Raw genomic sequence first — 27,450 nt, forward strand, 5'->3', positions numbered from 1 at the left:
CTTCATTATCGCTTGTCTGAATAATTGAAATTACTTATAATACATTTCATTTATGCTACAGTCCTCCTTTTTGATAAGTACAGAGTTATAATATCAATTATGTAAAATCCTAAATCTAATGGAGTCACTTTCTTCATGTCTTTAGACAAGCTACAGCTCATTTTTCTCCATGTAGAAAATTCCAAAACCAGAGATTAAATAGCCAGTTACCACTTACACCCATCTTTCCAGGTTGGCTGACTAGGACTTCTCAGCGAGAGCTACTGAGAAGCCAAATAGATATCTGATTAAATTCAAAAATTCCTTCCTTGGCCGGTCGGTGGTGGCACATGCCTTTAATCCCAGCACTCGGGAGGCAGAGGCAGGCGGATCTCTGTGAGTTCGAGACCAGCCTGGTCTACAAGATCTAGTTCCGGGACAGGTTCCAAAGCTACAGAGAAACCCTGTCTCGAAAAAACAAAAAAACAAAAAAAAAAAAAAAAATTCTTTCCTTGCATCTGGCTCCCAAGACACTATGGAAAACACTCTTCTCTTACAGGACACGTTGTTTCCCACTGCCTCCCATGAGACTTCATATTGCCTACAATGCCTCGATGTTCGCTAAAGCTGAAAGGCCTCCATAGGAAGCTAATCTGTTAAGTGTGAATAGTTGATATTTATCATTTTCTGCCTTTGTTCTATTGACTCTTTTAAGGAAAAATAAACCAATGACTCTACAGAAGTCCTTTTTAGCCTACAGGCTTTAAATATATGAGCAAGTAAAGCCTTGAACAACTGCTTCAATCCTGATGAGAATATATAATATAATCAATTTTATTACCTAGGCAGAAGGCAGATTAATTCAGTAAACTATTCTTTAGCGCTGCTATCATATTGTATCGCGAACGTAAAGCTAGTTGGCAACATCCATATATTTATTTTATCTAAACCTATCTTAAGAAACAAAAGCCCGGACTGGAGAAATGACTGGCAGCTAAAAGCACTGGCTGCTCTTCCAGAAGACCTGGGTTCAATTCCCAGCACCACATGGCTGTTTTAACTGTCTGTAACTCTGGTTCCAAGATATCTGACACCTTCATACTATTGTACATAAAGTAAAGTTACATTAGTTTTTAAAATGTTAAAGAAAAGAATCAGAAGCACAAAAGGCTAGAAATTATAAGTTAGAGAGAACTAATACAACTATAAGATACAGAGAGGTCCGTCCAATTTAGATGACAAGAATTTATCGAAGCTTCCTAAGATTTCAACATTTAACATGAATCCTGTTGTCTATTTATTGCAACAATGGGACATTATAGGTCAGCAACTCATCAGGCTGAAAGCATTTTAACTAGAATTATATTTTCTGTATGTGATTCTCAGTACGAATTAATGAGATTTGCCCAAACCAAAGACTTCCAATTTTCCACATCAGAAGACAAAATACTAAGTTATCAAGAATAACTGTGAGCTCATTATTGTACAAGTGACTTGTATACATAGAAATTACATCAAAAATTGTTTTAAAAAGCAAAATGTGTTTAAAGAGTGCATGTTAAATTATGGGGAGAAATACCAACAATAATGGAGTACTTGCTTAATGGCATGGGATAAAATGTCCTAGAACAACTGAGAAAAACTTAACAGACAACTATTGTGTATTTGGATTAAAATGGGTCTCTAGCATGAACTGTCGATGGATGTAGGAGTCCAAACTTGCAGAAATTCATAGTTTCAAAGGAGAAACTGGGTAGCAGCGTCATGTGATGTAAGCATGTATTAGCAGACTAAGGAGAGTGGCAATGTTGTCTTGTGTGAAAAAAATAGAAAAATTGAGACTTAAAAGAGAAGTTTGCCTGGTAAGCAGATAGAAAGAGTACATCATTTCCACTATCTTTATTATCTAGGATAATAGAGTTTAGTTCTATTTCATTCATTGTTGTGAAACTTTATAATTAACTTTTGTTTTATATGAAAACGCAAATACACCCATACACCATGTATGGCTCTTCAACCGCTGCAACTCATAAGCGAACTGAAAGGTTAAAATATCAGCAAGCCTGAAAACAAAATAATTTGCAAGATACAGTTACATCACTGAAAAGGGATGATGAATGACAGCACTGGAATTTTCTAAAGTAAAAACCTGAGCCCCACATTGGAGCACTGGACTGAGCTCCCAAGGTCCTGATGAGGAGCAGAAGGAGAGAGAACATGAGAAAGAAAGTCAGGACCGTGAGGGAACCTCCAGCTGGCGACAGATGGGGAAGGTGACTGAGCCCCACATTGGAGCACTGGACTGAGCTCCCAAGGTCCTGATGAGGAGCAGAAGGAGCGAGAACATGAGGGAGAAAGTCAGGAACGAGAGGGGTGCGTTCACTCATGGAGACGGTGGGACAGAACTAATGGGAGATCACCAACTCCAGTTGGAATGGGACTGATGGATCATGCGACCAAACCCGTCTCTCTGAATGTGGCCAACAGCGGGGGCTGACTGAGAAGCAAAGGACAATGGCTCTGGGCTCTGATTCTTCTGCATGGACGGGCTCTGTGGGAGCCTTCTCAGCTTGGTCGATCACCTTCCTGGACCTGGGGGGAGTTGGGAGGACCTTGGTCTTAGCATAGAGTGGGGAACCCTGATGGCTCCTTGGCCTTGAGAGGGAGGGAGGGGAGGTATGGGTGGAGGGGAGGGGAGGGAAGGGGGAGAAGGAGGGGAGGGAAGGGGTAGGAGGAGGGGAGGGAGGGGGGAGGAGGAGGGAAGGAGATGGAAATTTTTAAATATAAAAAAAAATAAACCATGAGAAAAAAAATAAAAAAATAAAAAATAAAGTAAAAACCTATAGTTCCCACTAGTGGAAACAAGGGCCACTAGGGAAATAATATTGACATAAGAATTAAAGTAATAACTCCAATAATTTTAACACAAGTGTAAGTAAATATGTGAGATGAGAGGCAGTGAGAGGGGAAGAAAGCAAGAGATCACCTTACTTACATTAACTGTTTTGTAACCATTTTGCAAATGAACTGTTTTAAGCAAGCAGTGTGATAGAATCAAATACAGTATCCATTAATACAAAATGAATGTAATGCTGGGGCACTTGTGGGGATGAGTGTTCCACAGTGCAAGCGGAGGTCAGAGAATAACTGTCATAGTAGATTTCTATCTTTCATTTTTGCTTGGATTTTTGGAATCAAATTTAAGTCATCAGGTGTACAGAGCAAGTGATTTATCTCACAGTGCCATCCCACTAGGCCTATAAATAATAGCTAATGTCTGAATTTCTATAAGATAAAATATTGATGATTACTGCTGGTGTAGGCCTTTAATCCCAAGCATATCTCTGTGCATTCAAGGCCAGCCTGGTCTACAGAGAGAGTACCATGATGTCTAGAGCTACATAAATAAACCTTGGCTTTAAAAAATGCCAAAAAAGAAGATAAAAGATATATAATCTTTATGAAAATTACAAAAGAAAATGGACTACCAAAAATTATCAGGAGTAAATATGTCTGCTTGATAAGTCTAGAATATATTGTTGTTTTGAAATGATCTCTAAAATGTTATTTCAATTTACTCTTCTATAATACCTTAAAACATTGATAGGTTATAATGACATAGGTACATAATATGATTTCTTTATTACTGTATTGCATGATGAAGGCATCTAATAAAGGGTCTCAGAGATGAAAATTATTTTCAAAACAAAGGCTATAATTGCAGATGAGTATAACATTGCTTAATCATTAAGAATAACCTCGTCTGTGTCCAGTTTCATGATTTAACTTGAGTGAAAGTGCACGAATACAATTTAAGAAAATTTGTTTATAAAAAGTTAACATACATGTGTGTTCATATTCAATGTATTGTTCCATTGTTGGATTGGTTACAATGTATTTTTGTTCCTTTTTATACTTATTTTTAAGACATATGTTTTAGTTTTATTTCATGTGTTTGAATGGTTGTTATATATATGTATGTGAACTACATGAGTGCCTGGTGTCCACAGCGACCAGAAGATGGTCTTAGATCTTTTGGAACTGGAGTGACAGACCTGCACAAGTCACAATACTGACACTAGAAACTGAACACAGATTCCTTGTAAGGGCAGCAAACTCTCCTAACAACTTAGATAATTCTCCATCCCCTGTTTCCAGAGTTTTAAAATCTATTTTTTTCTTGATGTTTTAGTCTTGATGTTAAGCACTTCCATTTTAATATGCTGTGTCTTAGATCATAGAACTGAATGTCTTCAGTCTCTGGATAAAAAATAAATTTGTGCTTTGCAAAGTAGTAAGAGAATGAAATAATAAAAAATGGAAGTGGTAGTTACTATAGGAAAGAAATAGATGGGAGCTAGTTTTCTTAAAATATCTTATTTAATATGTATATATTATATATATAATACATAAATATTTAAATCAAAATATTTCAAAGATATTTGTCAGCCTAGGTTGAACTTTTTTGTGACTCATAAAAATTCTCTTTTTAATTTGTAAGCCTATATACCTTCCTCCTTCTTTCTATCCTTACCTATGTATCTCTATGTTAACAGATAATTAAAATTCTTTAAAATACCCATTGTATTTACTTGTTTAATCTATATTTAATGTATATGTTTCCAAGTTTTTATCATAATATATATATATTTTTTGGTTTTTCGAGACAGGGTTTCTCTGTGGCTTTGGAGCCTTTCCTGGAACTAGCTCTTGTAGACCAGGCTGGTCTCGAACTCACAGAGATCCGCCTGCCTCTGCCTCCCGAGTGCTGGGATTAAAGGCGTGCGCCACCACCGCCCGGCTATCATAATATATTTTTATGTTAATTACTTGCAAATACTCAAATGATTTAAGGTACCCCTTTTGCTTAATAATGCATATCTCAGGTACACAAATGCAGGCTGCCCTATAGAAGTGCTGGTTCATGGAGTAAGAGTCAGTTTGGGTGAAGATGACACAGTGGTGTCTATGTATCACCTGAAAGCCAGAGGGCAAGAAGGTCCCCCAGGCTGGGAATCCCAAATTGGAACAGGCTGAAAAATATAAAAATCAGAGAACAGCCTGCATTTTTTAAATTGATTTTTATTGAGATACATTTTTCTCTGTTCCCCTCCCTGTCTTCCCCCTCCCTGCTTCAACTTTCTCCCAAAGACCCCACGCTCCTGGTTTACTCAGGAGATCTTGTCTTTTTCTACTTCACATGTAGATTAGATCTATGTATGTCTCTCTTAGTGTTCTCATTGTTGTCTAAGATCTCTGGGATTGTGAATTGTGGGCTGGTTTTCTTTGCTTTATGTTTAAAAACCTACTACGATTGAGTACATGTGATAATTGTCTTTCTGTGTCTGGGTTACCTCACTCAAAATAATGTTTTCTAGATCTATCCATTTGCCTGCAAAATGCAAGATGTTATTTTTTCTGCTGTGTAGTACTCCATTATGTAAATGTACCACATTTTCCTTATCCATTCTTTGGTTGAGGAGCATTTAGGTTGTTTCCAGGTTCTGGCTATGACAAACAATGCTGCTATGAACATAGTTGAACACATGTTCTTGTGGCATGATTGAGCATCCTTTGGATAAAGTCCCAAAAGTGGTATTACTGGGTCTTGAGAAATTTTCTGAGAAATTGCCGTACTGACATCCAAAAGGGCTGTACCAGTTTGCATTCCTACCAGCAATGCAGAAGTGTTCACTTTTGCCCACAACCTCTCCAGCATAATACGTATTCTAAGTTTCAATACTGGCAATCCCTCATTTTATTGCATTGGAAATTTCAGTAATAATAGTTTTTGTATGTGGACTATGCATTCATCTTCTAAAATAGTACATGGCAACTTTGTGGAATGTTCAAGAGTAAGCAAACGAATCTCTAGGGTTGCTCACGACCTATCTAGTGGCCCAATGTGAAGCTCCTAAACCTGTTGTTTTAAAACAATTCACATAGTAAAGCTGTTATTCATGTCATTTGCATTTTTCACCTTTGTAAAGAAATAAAAAGCTGTATTTCCTCAAATTCACTTGAAAAAAGTAAATAAGGATAAAAAAAATTGTATTTGTAAAAACAGGATATGAATCTTTCCTAATGGATCAAATCAAATATTGCCATTTTGTACCACATTTAATTTAGCAACTATAGTGTCTGAATTTTTAATGAATAATTCAGTTTCTCAAGATAGTTGTCTGTACAGAAAATAAGAAGGAAGACAATATTATCTTATGCATTTTTATATGTCTGTGTTGCCCATCAAATTATAATTTTCAAGTTTTTTGTTCAATTTTAATACTGCCAATATTTGGCAAGGCATTTTGTGCATATGCAGTTGCCCGATAAATATCCATTCCCTTCAATTTAATCTAATTTAAGTTTAATTTAATTTAATTCAAGTTTGATTTAAGATGATGTACAAAATTATTTCTTGTTGACTTTGCAAAATGAACATATGCAAAACAAAACCTCAACAATTAATCTCTAGTTATTAGTATACCCCTCTTTTCGGCTCTCCAATGACTACTAATATTATGTGCAACTGTTTACATTATAATAGCAATTCCCTGCTGTTAGATGGGTGCACTTCCAATTTTGTAAGTTAGTGCATAGAACATACAAGCTATACGGTTCCTACTTCACATGGTTCCCACTTCATCACATAAGTCGCAATTCCCAGTTGAACTCAAATCAAAGGCTTTTCTGCCCATCCAGATGTAGCTTAGGACCTCTCAGAGTTTCATTAATCTGCTAGTATTGTGAGTCCACTCACAGAGTACATTAAATGCAATTTTGCCAAATAGGATGCAGAGTAACATCCTACAGGGAAAGTCCAGGTCTGGGTGGAACACTGAGCACAAGACATTCTTGCGCTTAAAGCCAGATTACAGGGACAAAGATAAAAACATATATTTTTAATAGACTACACAGTTCATTTCAAATTATCATTACTTTGTGAAGGAATGATAATGTCAAAGCCCCAGGTGGAATGATATACTATGGACAATATAGTTGACTTGAAGGATAACACCAATGGAAGCTTCTGGTATAGGGATCAGCATACCACTCACTGGGATATACAATCTTGAGACTTTGGGGAATGGACGAGGTTTAGCAACTGCAGGATGTCACTGGGGATTATCAGGACATTTTTGAGACAAATACTTAAAATCACACTTGGAAAGTTCTATGGACCATTGATACTTCTCTGCTTTCAGCTACTTTTCCATTCTGAACCTGAAACTGTTGCTGTGGAAATGGGCTAAAGACTCGCTCTGTCATCTTTGCATATACTAAAGCATCAGAACAAGGAAGGTGCTCTCTGGCCTTCTCTTGCACTTTTCCTTTAAGGAAAACCATAAAATTAAGCCAGGTGAATTATTTCTAAGAATACTGGATAATTGTAGGAGGTTCTTCTGTTTGTGTGTTACTTTCATTGGTTAAATAAAGAAGTTGCCTTGGCCTTTTGATAGGGCAAACTTAGATAGGCAGGGAGACAGAACTGAATGCTGGGAAGAAGAAGGCAGAGGTAGAGAGAGCCGACCTTCATGAAGCTGCCAGGTCAGACATGCTGAATTTTTCTCAGTAAGCCACGGCCTTGTGGTGACAAAGAGATTATTAGAAATGGGTTGAATCAAGATGTGAGAGTTAGCCAATAAGAGGCTAGAGCTAATGGGCCAGGCAGTGATTTAATTAATATAGATTTCTGTGTAATTATTTTTGGGGCTAAGCTAGCTGGGTGGCAGGACACAGCCCGCTGCTCCCCATTACTACAGATAATACTCTTAGTTCATGGACAGAATAATGGATTAGTGGGTAAAGTACACACAGGTAACACATATGCCTATATGTGTACACACACACACACACATACACACACGTCTACTAATAGTACATAAGATAAAATCTTAAAGAGAGACTCATTCCATAGTTTTCTTTCTAGATTCAGATCATCAGAAGATGTCTACTCGTCCCTAGAGTGGCATGACAAATCATAATAAACAGGCATTCCAATGTTTATCTCATTTACACCTTGACTGCCCAGAATGAAGTTTATTATTAAACATCATCTTTTGTCCTTGAGCTTCACTCAAACCCATTTTAATATTTTATTAATAAGACTAAGAACCCAAAGAAAGGACTCCAATTTCCCCTTCCTGTATGATCACATAGTTAACATCTAGCATAAAGAAAGTGCTACTTCACCACAAAAATCTATGCCTAAGCAAAGATTCCACTATTCTCGCTTTCTGTCATTCAATCAACCAGTAGCTTTTTCACTTTCTCTAACTTCAATACCCTAACAAGTTTTCCACTCCTGATCCCTCACCTGAACAAACTCACAATAAATCTTCCTTATAACCAAATGAGATTTCATAGAATGGATTTTAATGAGAGTCCAGTAGAGGGTCCTTGTTCAGTAACATAACTCCCCGTTATTTGCAAAGATATACCAACAAAGGTAAATAATTGGTTGTTACATACTCAAAATACATGTTCTTGGTGAATAAAATGTTACATATAAATAACTGGCATATGCCGGGCGGTGGTGGCGCACGCCTTTAATCCCAGCACTCGGGAGGCAGAGGCAGGCGGATCTCTGTGAGTTCGAGACCAGCCTGGTCTACAAGAGCTAGTTCCAGGACAGGCTCCAAAGCCACAGAGAAACCCTGTCTCGAAAAACCAAAAAAAAAAAAAAAAAAAAAAAATAACTGGCATAGCATGTATAATCTGCTTTCGATATACAAATAAAGTTTTCTATATTTATACAAAGGATTTTTAAGATGTCAATAGATTTACTTCTTAAATAGATATATAAACAAAGATTAAAAATGTTCATTTTGTCTTTTGTATACTTAGTGCATGAAACATACAGCTGCAAATTTTTTATGAATGTTGAAAATATCCACATTTATGACACTTCTGCATCAAATGGCCTTGCAAATAATTACAGAGAATAGGATCAAGAATTATGACATTATAAACAAATATAATTTATCATTTAGCATCATTTAAATACTTATTAAATTAAATACTAGACTGTTATGCCTTTATTATGAACCATAACCTTTACATGACAATTTATTTGTTAGTGCCATTTTACTGATAAGATTTCAAGACTAGATCCATGGGACTAAACTAGACTCTCTGTATGTGGGAGAAAATGGTGAACATTGAACTATCTGAGGGGCCCCTGGCAACCGAACTAGATTCTATCTCTGACACATGAGCTAGCTTATTGGAGCCCCTTCCCTATGATCAGATGTCAAGCTCAGCCTTAATGCAGCTCAGTGGGGCTTGCTTCTGCTTCAAATTAATGTCCCAGGCATTGTTGACTCCCCAGTGGAGTCCTTATCCTTACCTTGGGAGAAGTGGATGGGAGGTGGGTTGTGGGGGAGGTGAGAGATAGCAGAAAGAGGGGTAGAGGGAGAACTGTGGTTGAAACGTAAAATGAAATTTTTAAAAAAGTAAATTAATTTTAAAAACAGACTTCAAGGCTAGAAACAACAACAACAACAAATAACTAATCCAGGTTCCATCACTGAGAAGTGTGGTGATTTGGCTTCCAACTCCAGAGCCTAGGCTCTTCATTACAATGTCATCCATTTCACTTGTCAGGACAATGCAAAAGGTACCTGTCATCACCAATCCCACCCAGATTCCTAACTACTGTGTTTGTTTAGGGAGATTGGGCCCATTTAGCTCTCACTACAAAAACCTTTAAAGCATTAAAATGGTGTGGTGTCCTGGAAGTTGTTTGCTCTGAACTCTGATGGCTCTATATTTACCATACACAATTGATTTGAGGAGTGTATAATTTTGAATTTACACCATATCAAACTTATTTTCTACATCAGTAACTAAAGAATACCAATGATTTCCCTAGTGCCAAAGAATAGTAATGTAAGAGTGGTCTACCATAGCATATGTTTTAATTTTGGAGACTGAAAGCACAGAGAGCACCAAAAACACTTTATCATTATATATATTTAAGAAGTTCAGACAGTATCTGTTATAATAGTGAAACCCTACTTTGAACCAAGATATTCGATCTGACTCTATTCCGTTGTGCTTGTACTTGCCCTAAACAACACACAAGGAAACTGTTGTTGGTGCATATGCATTATGAAGTTTGGTTATCAGTAAAACTTAAGTAGCTCCTGTTAGCCTGATCATTGGGTAATATATCTGCACATAAGTAAGCTAATCACATATAAGTATGAGCTGAAAGATTGATCTTTGCTTTTGAAAATTGAAGAACCATGAAGTATTTTCTGATTAGGTATTAGCGAATCACCTGAGTAGGCAACTACAATCCGTTGTGCCTTAGTCATAAAGTTCCCTTCCTAAGAAGTTGCCCACAAATCTAGCATCACCCAAGAGTCAAGAAGCCATGGATCACACTCGGCTTGGTCCTTAGAATGGAAATCAAACCTTAAAATTTACAGAACATTACTGCAAAATCGTTGGTATGTTTAGCATACAAATTGTGTAATCCTAATTTGGGGAATTCTTTGAAAGACTCTTATTAAATCAAAACTCCAGTCTTTAGTGCATTTTGCTCCTGCTTTTCAGAATCTAGTATGCTCTGGCAGCTCAATTGAAGAGGTAGGCACCCTTGCCTAGGTCAGCAACAAAGCTGCCTTTGTCTCAGGCTGTGCCAGAGTTATGACTGAAGCCAGCAACCATCAAAAGCTATTATTCTTTCTATAAAGTACATATCTTCTTCCATGAGTCTTTGAACGCACACAGACAAACTTCCTTAATATTGGCCTTACCTTTTCCAGTTTTGAAAGTGCAAGAGAGTAACAGTCCTTGGCTCTAAATTGCATGAATCTCATATTTGCTGGGTGAGTAAGCTCAGTGATAATACTGAGACTGGAAAACAACCTAAATTAAAGAAAAAAAAATACATCACACTAATAATCCAATATGGTATGTTTTTATAATAACATTTATGAATGAGTGATTCTTAGCATTAGGCATAAAACTACATCCAATTACAACTGCAGGCACTGCCACATAAAATGATCTGCAAAATACAAGAAAAATGTAGCACTATTTTTAAAAATATTTAACCAACATATTTGTACTATAAGAAAAAATAAATTCAGCAATTTTCCTTTAATTTGATGTTTTATTTACATAATTATGAAACAGCATGGAAGGGAAACTCATAAAATTGATTTAAGAAGGTATTAAGATTACTTTGTGGATGATATTAAAATAAAATATAGGACTATTTAGATTGCTAAAAAATTCACATGATGCTCTTCTTGTCCATTCTATGAGATTTTCTAAGCTATGATTCCTTGCCTAATACCACACTCTTTCTAAAGGTCAAATCTTGGCACAAAGAGCTCCTCAGATAAGAAAATACCATATTTAGGTAAATTCCACCAATAAATTGAAGTCAAGGTGAAAGCATTAATAAAAATGTTACAAGATGAGCTGAGTGTTTTTGCACTACTCACTTTCCATATGTCTCTCTTATATACTGAAAAAGTCACATGTTCACACACACTTGATTTTTTCACCCTCACAGAGTAGCGCATCATGATGGTACAATAAAAGAATATTTTTGTTTCTGTTGCTGTTCTGGTCTAGCTGATCTTCATGCATCACAGTTTTTCTGGTTCTATTGTTTTTGGATTTCCTTGTAGTTATTTCCTATGGTAATATGCTTCCTTTCCCAAACAATGAAATAAGTTAAATTAAGCTAATATCACTTAAAATGACAATAGCAGTTTGAACTCATCTCTGAGCTCAAGGACTAGCATTGACTGAAAAGATGAATCATAAACCATTTGTCTGGGCCTCAAAAACAAATCAACTTTAGTTCCTATTAACTCCAATGCTGATGCTAGTCTAGCTTTAGCAGCTCATTGCTTGACAGTACTTTACAAATGAATGTGTTTGTTTTAAAAGAGGAGCCCTAATCTTGAGCTATGGTGCTGGCTGGGGAGGATTTTTACACTTCCTGGGGTCTAATTTCCTGATGCTGATAAAAGATTTGCTGAAACATCTCCCACCTACTGGAGAAGTGTGGCAAGATAATACTTCAGCAGAATGCAGGGGCATGTTCCCAGAAGAGTCAACAGTTCATGATGACTTCCTATAAAGTCTCTTTCCAAGGGCTCCCTTAACTGTTCAAGTTAACATGCTAAAATCATTCTTCATAATAATCTCTTTCAGAGTTATATGTGAAATTTGTATATCCCGTTCTTTACCTACGTGGGGCTTTAGGAACCTTGACATCACTCATGCTTTATAAACTGAGAATTGTAGGCAGTATTATGCCTTCATCTTAGTTTTGATGGCAGATCTTATTTCTTTGTCTAAGTAACATGTAGCATAGGTGAAGCAAATAATACCAGTAAATAGGTTTAACATAAAAAACACAGTCACTTTTTTTGTGTGTGTAACATGCCATTGTTTTGATTGTTTATAAGGAAAGGAGCTCCGAAAATTTTGGATGATTTGTGAAACATTTAGCCAAGTGGCAGGAAAAGATAGTATTTCAAAGGAATTTAAATTTAAATGTTTTTATTTATTTATTATTAAGGTTGTTACTATTGTGCTTGTGTGTGTGTGTAAGGGAGAGGGGGAGAGAAAATACTACAACATGCCATTTGCATGGCAGGCCCCCTTTTTGCTGAGCCTCATCACTGCTATATCTTATAGAGATTTTATGGGTTTTTTTTTGTTAATCTTTTTCCCTAAGATACCATTGCTTTCTTGTTTGCTGTTCTCTTCAACCTTTACATGCTTGAAATCAAAGATATCTTTTTTTAAATTTCCTCTAGAATCCAGTTAAAATGAGAAATTTTTAAATCTTTTGAAGTGAAAATCCTCCTCTAAAGCTCCTTGGAATTTGATTTTCACACTATCTCTTGCCCTATACTCTAGGGATTTTCTCTTATGAAACAGCAACATCTAGAGAGGCCAGGTGTTGCTTTCATGGCCTACTACTGCCTATCTCTTATATAGCATTAACTAACAAATCTTTTAAGGCCTATTTTCTGAATCTTGGCTCATGCAGTTGGGATGATGGGTTAGTGGTAGACACAGCGCTTCCTGCTGTCTACTTGACAAGTAATCTATATAGTTTGCATCCCAAGCAATCTCCTTTCAGAATTGTTTCCTTTTCATTTCAAAGCCAGTTAGCTAAAAAATAAAATAATAATACTAAATGTAGTTAACATATGGGATGTCATAGCCTGTATTTAAAATAGGACTTATAGGTAGTTAAATGGAATAAGTAATGTCACTAAAGCAGATCAATTAACACAGAATCTTGTAGTTTAATTAGACCCTAAATGCTGCAATCTATACTTGAACTTCCTTCTTTGCTGTTCCCATTTGTACCTCCTTTCTGCAAAACTGTAGGGAGGATGGCTTAAACTCACACTACCATTTCAATGTCTACAGACTTGTGTTGTTCTCTTCCAAACCATCACATGAACTTCAGTCTGTAGAACTAGTTGAGTTGCTATCATTGTGGCTCTGGCTGGTCTTGGTGGATCTATCAAATCTACTATTGACCAGAAAAAAAAAATCACATTTTCTTGTCTGGTACATTGATGTTTGGTTGTTGGGAGATTCCAACTTCTATTGCAAATCAAGAGAACTAGCTGCATTAACTACTCAAACCACAAGTGGCAAATCCCTTCTTAAGAAATCACTTACAATGGGCACCTTACTGAAGAAATTTAAGCACACACACACACACACACACACACACAAAAATGCATTTACTATAGAATTTCCATAGTCAGAATCTAATTAATCCTTCATAATCAAGACAAAACTCAAAAAGTCATTTCTTACTACTCTAATACAGATTGGATACTTAGTAAAGAAAGTCAGATAACCAGAAACAATAATATATTATTAAGAATATCTAGCAATATATTTGCTTTTCATATATTAAAATTCAAATCTCTTTTTGAAATATCAAGTCTTCCAACTTACCTAGCATAAAGAGTGGTAGACCTGTCCTTAGTACTGTTCTAGGACTAGAGAGCTGGTGTCTAACATCTAATTTAACAACAATAAAAAAATGGTAAATGTCCATTATTAGTGATCTCTGGTCTTAAGGAAATACAAAAGAGATATTGAAGTGAAATACTCATTATTTAACTCTGAGAACTGACTGTGGAGACAGCAGAACTGAATGATTACAAGCCTATGTCTATTAGTTTAAGTGGTGGTAAACTGTGGCAGACTGGGATACTCTTATATGAAGTGACATTAAGACACTAATGAATGAGAATTTCTGAGGCAAATAAACCTTCTTAAGGACAGAAATGTATTTCATCTGCTGAAGAATTGTTATCTTCCTACAATGTGTAAATGCTATAAGCATATGGCTTATTTTCTAACTCATTACTAGAAACAGAATAATAGAGCCTAAGAGAGAGTGAACAATAATTAAAATTACAGGACTCAATTATATCTGAATGACTACTATGGTTGAAATGGTATTGTGAACAAAATGTATGTGACTTGTCTCTTACACATAAATGAATTTTACTGTTTTAAACTAAGCAGTAATGCATTAGCGAAGCCTGCCACCTAGTGAAAATTTAAAAGTAATACTTATGCAATAAAGTATTATAGGACCCTTTATGTCTATAAAACATTACTTGTATTCAATTACAGTATTCATTTATGTATTCATTTGCCTAATGCATTTAATTATGTTTCTTATAAATACTGATGCCATAAATCTATTTCTTAGTCATGATATTTGCTAAACACATTGTGAATGCTAAACAGTTTAAAATAGCCTTATATAATAAGCCTCTTTTTTTCTTAGATACTAAGACTAGGAAATAACAATACAGCAATTAATAAAGTAATATAATTAGTTTTATTTTGTTCTCTTGCTTGCTACTTTATTTTATTATAAATCTGTTTAATATAATTAAATCATTACAAACATAAATCAAAATAATCACATCTTTTTGCTTGATACTCTGATGCTTGGCTGTTGGGTGTGTAGATAGTTCTGTCCTAGCCAGGTGCTGAAAGAGCCATGTTTAGAGAAACTGGGCCATGTACTGGTTTCTCATCCTTATCTTCCTTCTCCTTTAACATAAGAATATACTGAGCACAGCTGCCTAGTGGATGTGATTAAATTCTTTATTAACTCTTGAAGGTATGTGCTAAAACACCTGTCCGTCCTGTCTGGAATAGGGAGGCAGATGAAGGCCTCCTTAATATCTGTGATTGGGACAGTTTGATTGGCCAGCTCACCTCTTCTTTCCTCTGCCCAATAATACTAAGTGACCCTTAGAAAAAGAATCCTGGCAGCACCCCACTTGAACCTTACTCCCCATAAAAGTTCTGCTTGCTCTCTTTCCACAATAAAATCCCCTGTCAGTTTTCTTCCATAGCAGAACCCTTTTGTAAGATACATAATATTCATGCTTCTATTTTAGGAGAAAAAGGACCTGGAAGGCACTGATAATAGTAACTTCAGGGAACATTGGCATTTTGCCATGATAGTTCCCCAAATTATGTTCAACAGAGAAAAGAAGTCTCCATCAAACTCCAGGAATTGCTCCCCCATCTCAACACTATTCTACTATTTTTAATAATTATGAAACATAAGTACTTTAGGTAAACCTTTAATTAAATTGCTTAATAATTTCCTCTACAGACTACTATCACAAAAAGTCTTCCAGTAATTTCTGGGTTTTTTTTTTCTTAATCAGTATAGTGGGAACAGCTTGAATATTCTCAAAACTTCCTAGATGCTTGACAAATCCGTGAGTCAAGCGTACCCCATTACTAAACCACAAGTAAGTACGTTGGCTGTAGAGGTTATTGTGTCCTGCTACTGATCTAATGCAGATTTTGGTCTATTTTTTTAAGAAATGACAGACCTGTAAGTTGCTTGCATGTTCAGAGTGCTCATTATCTTACAGGTTCTGTCGCCAAATTTTATTAAACAAAATCAACAATGCTTCTTACTGAAGTAAAATGAGCATAAATGAAGCTTTGCAGGAAATTACTCCTGAATTTTTACCATTTCAATATAATACCAGTTTAAATGCATACTTAAGGAGCAGTAAATATTTTTACTGTGTTCAATGCAGAGAAACTTTTCTTTCTCAGACATTTTCTCCTCTCCTTTCACCTCATACCTGTTCCTAAATCTGCCCATTTGTCACAGATTGTTTAAAACAAAGAGTAGATCAGAATAATACTGTTTTTCCCCCCTTAGGAACACAGGTGGATTCTGTTAGGATTTCAAACAACACCAACCAAGAACATCAATAGCTTAACCTGGCTATTTTTAATCCAATTTTGATGTGCTTATTTAAATTTAGCTTTTTCACAAACCTATGAAAATAAGTTTTCTGAGACAGGGTTTCTGTGTGTGTGCTACCACCACCTGGTGGAAATATTTTGTAAGTAAAATCGTGTTTGTGTGTGTGTGTGTGTGTGTGTGTGTGTATCTGCATCTTGGAGGAGGTGTGCTAGTGTTTTTACTTAGCTGTGGAAATAGGAGATAGGAAGCACTAGTAAGATAGACGTTAACAGACACAGACTTGGTACCTGTCTTCTCGATGATTTTTGGTCTTCAGAAATGGATTTTGAGGAGAAGGGGATCAATGGATTAGTGTCTAGCAATCTGATTTCTGAGCAAAGTAAGAGACATACTCTATTTCTTCATGCTTTTCTCTAGGGGCTCTGAAGTTGTCTGGGTAGTGGTATCCCGGAGTTTCATGCTATAAAGAAGTCTATCACTAACAAGTAAACAACCATACACACACACACACACACACACACACACACACACACACACACACGGAGAGAGAGAGAGAGAGAGAGAGAGAGAGAGAGAGAGAGAGAGAGAGAGAGAGAGAGAGAGACAGAGAGAGAGAGAGAGAGAGACAGAGAGAGAGAGACCGAGACAGAGACAGAGACAGACAGAGATCGAGACAGACAGACACACACACAGAGAGAAAGAGAGAGAGAGAGAGACAGAGACAGAGACAGAGACAGACAGAGACAGAGACAGAGACCAAGTACCTACTCTATGCATTCTAAGGGAACATAGGTCATTTAAACTACAAAAAGAAATTTGTTTTTATATGTTTTAAGTAACTAAGTATATATACACTGCTAAAGGTATATTCGTGGTGAATTTAATTTATAATTTAGACATAATCTAAATGGCACATTGAGCAGAATACTAAGACTCAGTGGCTTTGGGCATAGGTAAATTCCACTACATAGAAAGAGATGACAAGCAAAAGTGCAAGACACACTAAGGAGCGAGTCTTAGAGACAAAGATGAGCAGTTGAGCAGCGACTGGTGGGGATAGTACTAACTAAGCTTTCAGAAGAGGTGCTGCTGCTGAGGTTCCTTGTAAAGCACGCTAGCAGGGAAACATAAAGGTAAAAGAAGGTTGACTTTTAGGATATAGATTCTGTCTCTTCTTAGATTGTCAGATCTCTGTGTATAAAGTACAGCTGGAAGATTGAACTCTTGCCTCTGATTATTGGCGCTGGGTAACTGACGGATCAAAGTCTGCTATTCTGGTGCAGACTGACTGATTGGAACTTCATAAGTAAAGGAAGCCGGAATGCTGCACATCTAGAGCCAAATGTCATCAGGCTACCTTCAGTCTCCTTAGCCTTTTATTGCTCATCTTTAGCTGACCTAATATTCTCATAACTATTAGCTAGAATGCTTTTGAAATCTCCTTTTGAAACCCAACATGTCACTAGCTTCTGCCATTCCAAAAGTTAAAAATACTATCAGAAAGCATCAGAGACCTACAGCAAAGGTATCTATGTTTTGGTGTAAACCATCCACCAGACACTTCCAATGATGTATTTGAAAATACTTTGATTTTTTTTTTTACTTTTATTTTTATTCTGTATCTATAAAAACTTTGTGAAACTGTTTCCATCCTGGACCGTGTTATTTGGGACAACCTGAATCTATGTTGCTGGGTCATGGTCTGTCACATTTGTCTCCAGCTTAATCTGTCTTTTACTCCCTGTGAGAGCAGAACTATGATTCATATGTATACTTGTAAGATTCTTATAAGCAAACCCAGCAGGTAAAAAGGAACACATCAAGACAATAGCAATTAAAAGGTCTTTGTCTAGGATTTGGGCATCAGACATGTCTATAATTCCAGAAATAAAATTGCAGCTGGGGAGTCAGAGGTAAGTGGACTTCCAGTTAGATACTAGCTTGATCTACACAGTGAAAACTTGTCTAAAAACAAAGTAAGTAATAAAATACCTTTGTAGGGATAGGGATAAGCTCAGTAGTTGAAAACATGTTCAATATTGTCAAGGGACTGAAATTTCCTTGGTTCTCTATGTTTCCTAATTTCCCATTGGTGAAAAAATCAGAAAGAAAAGAAAAAGACCTATTTGAGCTATTCTGTTGAAATAATTTATTTTTACACAAAAGACATCAACCTGGAAGCTCCTTGGGGTTCTGTCAACACTGTACAACTTTAGAACCACTAATCACACTGATCGGAAGACAAGAGACAGAGACACAGGGAGGCTTTTTATAATCTGTATTAAAATGAAACTTTCATGTCACATTGCAGAGAGAAATCTATATATACTTATTAATAGTTTAGCATATAAAAACACTAATGACTTTTTCTGAAGTAACAATCCCTTATTCCCCAGTGCAGATGCTCTGGAAGAAGTACAAGGTTAATGCTGGGAGACACTAACTCCACTCAGCATTTCAAGAAAAGTCTGAGACAAGACATCTTGAGAATGAGAAAGAGGAAAAAGAATGATTACAGGGAACTGCAGACATTACAAGTCTTTGAAAAGTTACTGATTACCTTACCAGAGGGGCAATACTGAGTTCTGCAATGATTGACAGACAACCTCTGCCCCATCCTTACCTCATGAAGTCTACTGGCTGGAAATGAGAGGGAAAACAAGTTACTAAGATGTTAATTAATCTACTGCTTCATCATTTCACTGCCTCTTTGGCTAAAGAACAACTTAAAGATTCAACTTCAGTCTCTGCTCATTCATGTTTAGTTTCAGGCAACACAAACACAATTATTTACTTATTTATTTTTAATTATGTTTGTGTATGCGTATGTGGGTATGTGCACATAAGTGCAGGTGCTCACATGTGCCAGAAGAGGGAGTTTGATCCTGGAGCTAGAAATACAGGTAGTTCTGAGCTGCTAAACATGGGTGAGTGCTGGGAACCAAACTCTTGTCCTCTGAGAGAGCTCTATTTGATAAGGATTAGGAGTGATGGATTTGTTGGAGTAGGCTTGACTTTGCTTGAGGAAGTGTCACTGTGGGTGGGCTTTGAGATTTCAAAAGTCTTTGCAAGGCATAGTGTCTTTGTCTTCTACTTCTCCAGCATCATGCTCCCCCACTCACTGATAATAAAAAAGGCTAACCACTGAAACAGCAAGCAAGGCCCCAATTAAATGCTTTCTGTCATAAGAATTGTCTTTGTCATGGTATCTCTTCTTAGAATTAGAAGAGTAACAATGATACTTTCTTTTTTCTTTTGTTTCTTAGTGAATACAGAAGTGCACTAGGTCCAGATTAACACTGGGACCAAGAGCAAGTTTCCTGTTCAGTATGCACCAAAGGGCGAAGTTTTCTGCTTTACTCTGGTTCCTTCTGAAATAAAGTAACTTTCTACTATCTCTGTCAGTTTATCAGAAGAATGGATACTAGTATTTTCTGTTCTTTTTATCTTTTTGATTCTGCAAATTTTATCACTTTCCAAGAAATGCCTGCCAGGCAGCCCTGGAACATGATATTCTGTAACTCAGACTTTAGAGAAACAAAGACAAAATATAGACAAGAGTCTTCAAAAAATACAAGTGTCAGTAAAATCTTCCTAGTACTTGCAATATAAAAGAACTTTTAAATTTAACAATCTATGAACAAGTCACTGATTGATTGATTGATTGATGACTGATTGATTGACACTATTTGGTATAGCCCAGGCTAGTCTTACATTTGGTAGGAAACAAAATATGATACAAAATATGATTGCTTGATCTTTCTGCCTCTACTTCTTGAGCACTAAAGTTTCCTGGTTATATCACCATGCTGAGCATTGTGTGATGCCAGGCATCTAATCCAGTGCTCCACATACAGTCTATCCAAGGAACTTCTAGGTAAGTTAATGTATTGCATGAAAATTATTTGTATTCTTCTTATTTTTAATAGGTTCATATTTTTATTCTATTTCCTTATATTAAAAAAGAAAATAAAAAATATGAGAACTAAGAAACAAGTACAAGAATGAGGATGTATTTTTGATAAGGAAGGTTTGAATGAAAAAATAAAAGACATGACAGTATTTATGTTTAATAAAATAAGGTTTGTCCCAAGGAAAGTGAGCAGATTATTCCATAAAGGAAAATGAAATTGTTAACAAAAGAAAAGTGCATATTGTGAAAGACCTAAGTAATTCACAAAGGATTGTGGGGGATAAATCATAAGAGAGTATATGTAATTAAGGGTATTAAAATTCCTAAGACATCTACCCAGGTGGTGTTAGTACACATTTTTAATCCTAGCACTTGGAAGACAAAGGCATGTAGATATCTTTAGTTCAAGGCCAGCCTGGTCTACAAGTTCCAAGACAGGCTCCAAAGCCACAGAGAAACCCTGTCCAAAAACCAAACCAAACCAACCAACCAACCAACCAAACAAACAAACAAAAAACCAAAACAAAAAAATTCCTAAGATATCTAAGGAGTTCTTATTTTTCAAACACCTTGTTTACTCTGTTGCTCTTGTATCTTTTTATTTGCCGATTGTACTTTAATACATTGTAACTGCTCTCTGGTGGCATGCTGTCAGAGTCCAGCTCCTAACTATAGAGAACCAGAAATATGATCCTTTCACAGGCTAGGACATTGGCTACAAAACAGACAAAATCAAGCTGGCAAAGGAGGCAGGAATGTTTGTTGGAAAAGCTATTGTTTTCTTACAAACCTTGCTTGCATTTGATCATAAAGCTAATTCCTGGACATAAATCACTTATTTTCTGAAAAATCTCAAAGGAGGGCGGTTAGGAGCAAATCAACACTAAATGGCTAACAAGCAATGTCCTCAGGGACATTTAAATGTCTTCAGGGATATTTAAATTATGTCAATGAGGAAATTTGCATAATCAGAATGTAGTCAGGCCAGACAGGGTATGGTGCTGTAGAACCATCTTTGTACACTGTAAATAGGTATTACTCTCATTGGTTAATAGAGATCTGACTGATCTATAACTGGGCAGGAAGAGATTGGGCAGGAGAGCTTGACTAGGAGGACTTAGGGAAGAAGGATGTATCTGAGGAAATACCATGATACACAGAGCAAGTAGGATGGGAAGTACATACATGAGGTAATCAAGCCTTGGGGCAGCACATAGATAAATAAAAATGGGCCAATTTAAGTTATAAGAGCTATGGAAGAACAAGCCTAAGATATCAGCTGAGCGTTTATGTTTCTTTGGGGAACTTGCTGGCAGGACAGAAATGTCTGCCCACAGTGGGCATGTTTATAATCCCATGACTCCTGAGCTTGAAGCAAGACAATCATATATCTGAGGTCTGCCAGGATTTTATGGTGACTTACTTTTATACAGCCACCAAGAAAGTTGGGGTTAAGGTGTGATGTATGAAAAGTTCTCATGCCAGATTACCTGACACTGACTCATCATCTTGGCTTCTACTTGCAATCTGTTTACATTTGCTTAGGGGACAAGCATTTTCCAGGAACTTTCACATAAGATTAGAGTATCAACATAAATCCCTCAAGGTTGAGACATAAAAAAGAAACAGGACCACGAGGGTTGCATCCACCCATGGAGACAGTGTGACTGATCTAATGAGAGCTCACCAAGGCCAGCTGGACTGGGACTGAATTAGCATGTGATCAAAGCGGACTCTCTGAACATGGCTGACAATGGGGGCTGACTGAGAAGCTAATAATAATGACACCGGATTTTGATTCTACTGCATGTACTGGCTTATTGGGAGCCTAGTCTGTTTGGATGCACACCTTCCTAGACCTGGATGGAGGGGGGAGGGTCTTGGACTTCCCACAGGGCATGGAACCCTGACTTCTCTTAGGACTGGAGAGGTAGGGGGAGGGGCAGTGGGGGGAGTGGGAGGGAAATGGAAGGATGGGAGGAGGTGGAAATTTTTAATAAATAAATAAACAAATAGTCACAAAAAAACAAACAAACAAACAAACAAACAAACAAACAAAATGGAGGTAATCCTAAACATCTTTATAGAAAATTGATATTACATGTATTTCATTTGTCTAAGAATTTCACCTTCTGGTTAGATAAACTAAAAATGTTTATATTTACCAAAAGAATCAAGAAAGTTCCTAAAATTATCTCTGATAACGAAATGAGAGATTTCCTCACTTTTGATCTGTTTTTTTTTTTTTTTCTAATCTAATATGACACATACAGAACTCATGGACACCTTTCTAATAATCTTAAAAAAAAAACAAAACAGAGATAGTTTTTAGCCTAACTACTTGCTGGTGGGCATATGCAGTTTTCTGCCAGAAATCTAACTCACAAAATTTCTCCTTCTCACCCTGAAGGGTACTTGTCTGTGATAGCAAGGGAGTATCTTGGGACAGGAACGATCATATTTTTATAACGTCTCTACTCAGCTAAAGCTATGACAACAGAGACAACTACTTCTGACTATCCTATAGGGACTAATCTAAGACAATGTTGGGTGCGACCTTAGCTTGGCCAGGATTTCTCTATTCTTCAAACCTCTTGTCTCATGATCCAATTCTTTTGTCTGTTGAAATTCAAAGGGCTCAATGATGATCTGAAGATGAACTCTGGACTACTGGATGCTGCTTTTGATTGTTTTATTTGTAGGACCCTAACCCCTTATTCTCAAAGGCGCTAGAAAAAATTTCCTAGCAGAATGGTTTCCCAAGAAGATAGTGGCCTTCCCCTCTCCCACTGGAGATTCCGAACACAAGGTCACTTAGCTCAGCCCCGCCAGCCACCTAGTACAGACTGATAAAGATGGCTTAACTAAGTGGCCTTGCTCTAAGAACAAGGAAAAAGCTGACTTATCAGGATGGGAGGGAGCAAAAGTCCTTGCACCCCTGCCAAAGCAGCTTCAGAGTCTCTTTGTAGTTAAGCCTTTAAAAGCTTACCCCACAGAGGAGATAGAACTCCTCTATACCTCACTACAACCAGGGTGGAGATGAGTTCCAAACATGTTTGTATTATGCTGATTAAACCTTGCTTATTACAGTCTGGGTCTCTCTAGTGGTCTCTCTCTGGGGGTCATAATCTGGGCACAACATTATTCAGTGTACTTGATTAAATCTCCTTTCTCTGCTTTTCACCATTCCTCAGTTCATACAGGTAGCTTCCATTGTCAAACTGTCACATTTGATACAAAGAAACCCTAGAGGAGTGATTGCCTCCTGGACCATGTCTGTGAGGCATTTTCTTCATTGTTAACTGATGTAGGCCTAGTTCACTCTGGGTGGTGTCATTCCTCAGAAGGTAGGCCTGGTTGTATAAGACAGCCAGCTGGACAAGCCAGGGAAAGCAAGCCAGGAGATAGTGATCCTCATTGTCCTGCCTTGTGCTCCTTCCCTACTGCCTGCACAAACAGACTGTAACCTTTAAACTGAAGCAAAGTGTTTCCTATGCCCAGATTGCTTTGGCACAAGGTGTTCATTACAACAACAGAAACAAATTAAGCATCTTGTCTCTTACTTGGCATATAGGGATGAGTATCCAAACCTAGCCTGTTAAGCTGTTAGAGCCTGAGGTTTGGCCCTAGAACCCCTGGGCTAACAGCAAACACCACAGTTAGATTTCACCTCTCTGAACTAGTTTCTCTAGCAGGATGTAGATAACAGACTATTTGCGAATCGATTTGACTTTCACACTCTGTCACTGTGAGTGATTCATATCCTTTATCACGGTCCTTTTAAATTTCTTTCTCTTTGTCTTGCTGGAGAACACAGGAGTCTTTTTGTTGGCTCTTAGATTTGCAGAATTTAATTGAAGAGCAATTTTATTAGTTTTTGCAAGTAAAACAACAGACAGGTAAAAGATATTCCAGCAGCAGCTGGGAGTGAGAAGATAGATTTAACAAGACCAACTTCTTTGGGTTTTCTTTGTCAGAATCACTGAAGTACTCAGGCTAGGCTTAGAACTTTGTCAGTTGGCAGCATCATGGGGGTTGGAGTAAGATGTTTTCAGAGTGAGCACGGAATTCTGAAGTGAAAGAGAAATTTAGGATTTGGTCTGATATTAGAAAAAAAATAGTAGAAGGGGTAAAGAAAAAATATAATTTTACTCTGAAAGTTGGCAGCTTTCTTAGTAAGATGTCTAAGCCAACATAGAGAGTAAGGGGCCAAAATTCAGTCTGGACAGAGAGAAGAAAACCCCTCACTTAACTAGGAAGAGTAGGGGAGCCAGCTGATGGCATACAGAGCAATTAAAGGAATATGAAGATTTAGAAGAGTTAGAAAAAAATAGAAAGGTAAAACAAATTCAGACTGAGTGAAGAAACTGAGAGTTTAGAAGGTAAAACTACTCAGAGTTCAAGATCATGACATTGACTCAGAGTGAGGGCAAGCTACTGAAAGGAATGTTTATAGAGAACTACTGGTACATCAGTGTTAGAGTAGATGTAGGGTGGCAATAATCCACATTAAACTGGAAGCTAAACCCTGTGAGCAATGCAGAAAAGCAACCAAGAAATAGTGACTGACACTACATAATTGATGTGCTAAGTCTTACATAACTTGGCCATTTATTTGTACGGAGATATATCTTACACTGTAGGAATCTACAGATACTTTATATTCATTATGTAAGGCTAAGGTATCTTTATTAACATGGGATTATCAGTTCATAAGTCAAATAAAAACAGAAAAAAATTCCCTGAAAAGTATTGTTATGTACTTTTTGAAATAATGACTATGTCTCTATAGGATCTAGAAAAAGAAAGAAAAAAGGAAATCCATTTAAAATTTTTTTTTACCAGTTCTTGTAAAAGTCTGTTAGAATTTATTCACCCTAAATGCCATAAAAATTATACAACTTCTAAAATAGCCTACTCTTTTAATTTTTTTAATGCTGGGATTAAAATAATAACATTTCCCCCTTCTTTTCACTATGTCTAAATCCTCCTCTATATGCTCTGCTGGTGTCTTTCAAATCAATGACCTTGATTACTTTAATTGTTAATAGATATATTCCTAAACATATGAACATAAGCTTCTCAGTCCCTATAAGGTTACTTGTACAAATATGGTTTCAGGACTGACCACTTGGAACTGGATAACCAATTGTTATACTCTTTCCTGGAAAAGACTGTTTCTCCTGTTCTTAGAATTCGTAGTTAGTGATAACTCTTTGTGTACGATTGTGCTCTCCTTAAAGAAAGATAAAACTGGTCCTTGAGGGACCTTACATTGTTCGTTCATTCATTCATTCATTCATTCATGCACGCATTGCAGGCTTGCATCCATCAGCCAGGTACTCAGAGAAGGGCTGTTTTGTGTCAGTCGTCTATAATATATCTTCTTTAAATAACTCTTGCCAGTTAGCTTCAAGTGATTAACGAACACTTCTCAATAAGACAAAATGAATTTTTGTCTTGGAATCACATAATCTATTCAAAGAGAAGACACTAAAGATTAAACCAATCTTAACTCTGTCATGACAGAATTAAACTCAGGACATTGGAAGTAAAATAGCACATTTAGTTTGAAACTTTCGTCTCTGAAAGATCTAATTGCTTTTGCAAAGAATGGAAGGGGAAAAAGTATGTTTTTTTCTTACTTTATTTACTGACTATGGACCTCATGATTGAATTAATTTCTTTTTTATTTCTCTAAAGTAACGAGTTGCTGATTTTCAATATGTCTTACATTAGTTTTCAAAGCACTATTCAAGACAGCCATATTAGTTGTATTCTGCATATTCTGCCACATTGTAAGAACTTTACAGTGTATATTCTTCCTGCTCGAGCTAAACTTCTTATGCAAATTCAGGGTATATGTTTCTGGCTGTGGTAGTATGATAGATTCTTTACATATCCTATAGCTAGTTGTTACTTTTCCATTTCAAGGTTTATTTTCTCAGAATTTTATGGCTGTGGGAAACTGAATTTCAATTAGGTTAGGAAGACTTTAGGTCATAAAGTTAGTGATGTCAGGGGAGGCTCTAGGTGGACATGGTACCAAATGGACTTTGCGGCTCTCTGCAATAGGGTAAGTTTTTTGAATTTTCTATTCTGTCACAAGAACCTGGCAGTTATATGACTCATGGTTATAGTAATAATGTTTAATATATATTATATATTAAATTAAATTATATTAAAATGCCAAGTTTTTTAGACAATATATTTTTTATCTTGATAGCAAAATCATGATATTTTAAAATATTTAAGTTACAAGTAGTCTTGAAAGTGTTATATTGAGGTTTAGAGAAGGAAAGTTCTGAAAAACCACGGATCAAAATGTGATTGCAGTTGGGACTCACACCTGTGAATTCTGAACTCAACCTATAAACAGAGGTATTTGGATGTCTCTGTCATTGCTACCAATGAAGGTTTGAAGGTGAAGGGAAGAGAATGGTGAAAGTGTTGGGAAGATCTGAATTACTGTCACAATTCCGTAGGCCACACGTTTCTTTTTTCAAAGCTGGAAATAATGCAGTCTGTGACACTGAAGTTTCACATTATGTGCTAAAGAAGTCTTTGCTTCATGATCAAATGACTAAAGGAAGGACCCAAGGCCAGGCTTCATGTCACACTGTCACTTCTCACGTCCAGATCGAATGAAATAGCTTACAGATGGAAAAGACGGGCTAGGCTTTAGACACACCTGAAAAGGGTCTGGACGTTCACAATGGTCTTGGCGTCTGCCATGTAGTCCTCCTCGGCACTCATGGTGCTCTCCTTGTCCACCACCACCATGTTGGCAGCAAAGGTCACGCCACACCTGAGCAAGTCGTCTAGGCTTTGATAAAAATCCACAAGAAAAAAAGAGAATACCATTTTAAATAAATCACAACACTATTATCACTGTTCATATTTGTTTATCATTAGGCCTATGCATGTTGTCTTTATAGATGAATTTATCAAGAACACAGACAGACATTAAGGAGAATGATAAGATAATATGATCTGGCGATACGCAGAATTCAGAATTCTGCAGATACCAACTGTTTCAAAGCACCCATATTTGGAATCTGTTTTTAGTAACACTTACTATGTAAACAGTAAAATAGAAAGTATGCTAATGATAATTCATTATTACAGTTGATGTACTACTTCAAGGACACAATATGACAATTGGTTGAAGATTCTAAAAAGCTTTTTGTGAAAGTATAAGAGGGGTAAAGACTATGGTAATTCAGATAACAAAGCTAATGTAGAAGTATGCTATAGGTATTTTTAAATGTTTATACTTATTTATGTA

The 27,450-nt window shown here is 36.7% G+C and overlaps 1 protein-coding gene across 2 annotated transcripts in view; it reads right to left on the reverse strand.

The window, feature by feature from the left end:
• Positions 1-27,450, reverse strand: part of Kcnt2 (potassium sodium-activated channel subfamily T member 2) — a 389,981-nt gene that overhangs the window by 33,662 nt on the left and 328,869 nt on the right. For both annotated transcript variants that reach the window (XM_038349154.1, XM_038349153.1), the window contains 2 exons: positions 26,854-26,988; positions 10,746-10,857 (listed from right to left, as the gene is read on the reverse strand). In XM_038349154.1, the coding sequence (XP_038205082.1) occupies positions 10,746-10,857; positions 26,854-26,988 (247 nt within the window). The remainder of the gene's footprint in view (positions 1-10,745; positions 10,858-26,853; positions 26,989-27,450) is intronic.

The sequence above is a fragment of the Arvicola amphibius genome, chromosome 12 (assembly GCF_903992535.2).
Source record: "Arvicola amphibius chromosome 12, mArvAmp1.2, whole genome shotgun sequence".
Taxonomy (NCBI): Eukaryota; Metazoa; Chordata; class Mammalia; order Rodentia; family Cricetidae; genus Arvicola; species Arvicola amphibius.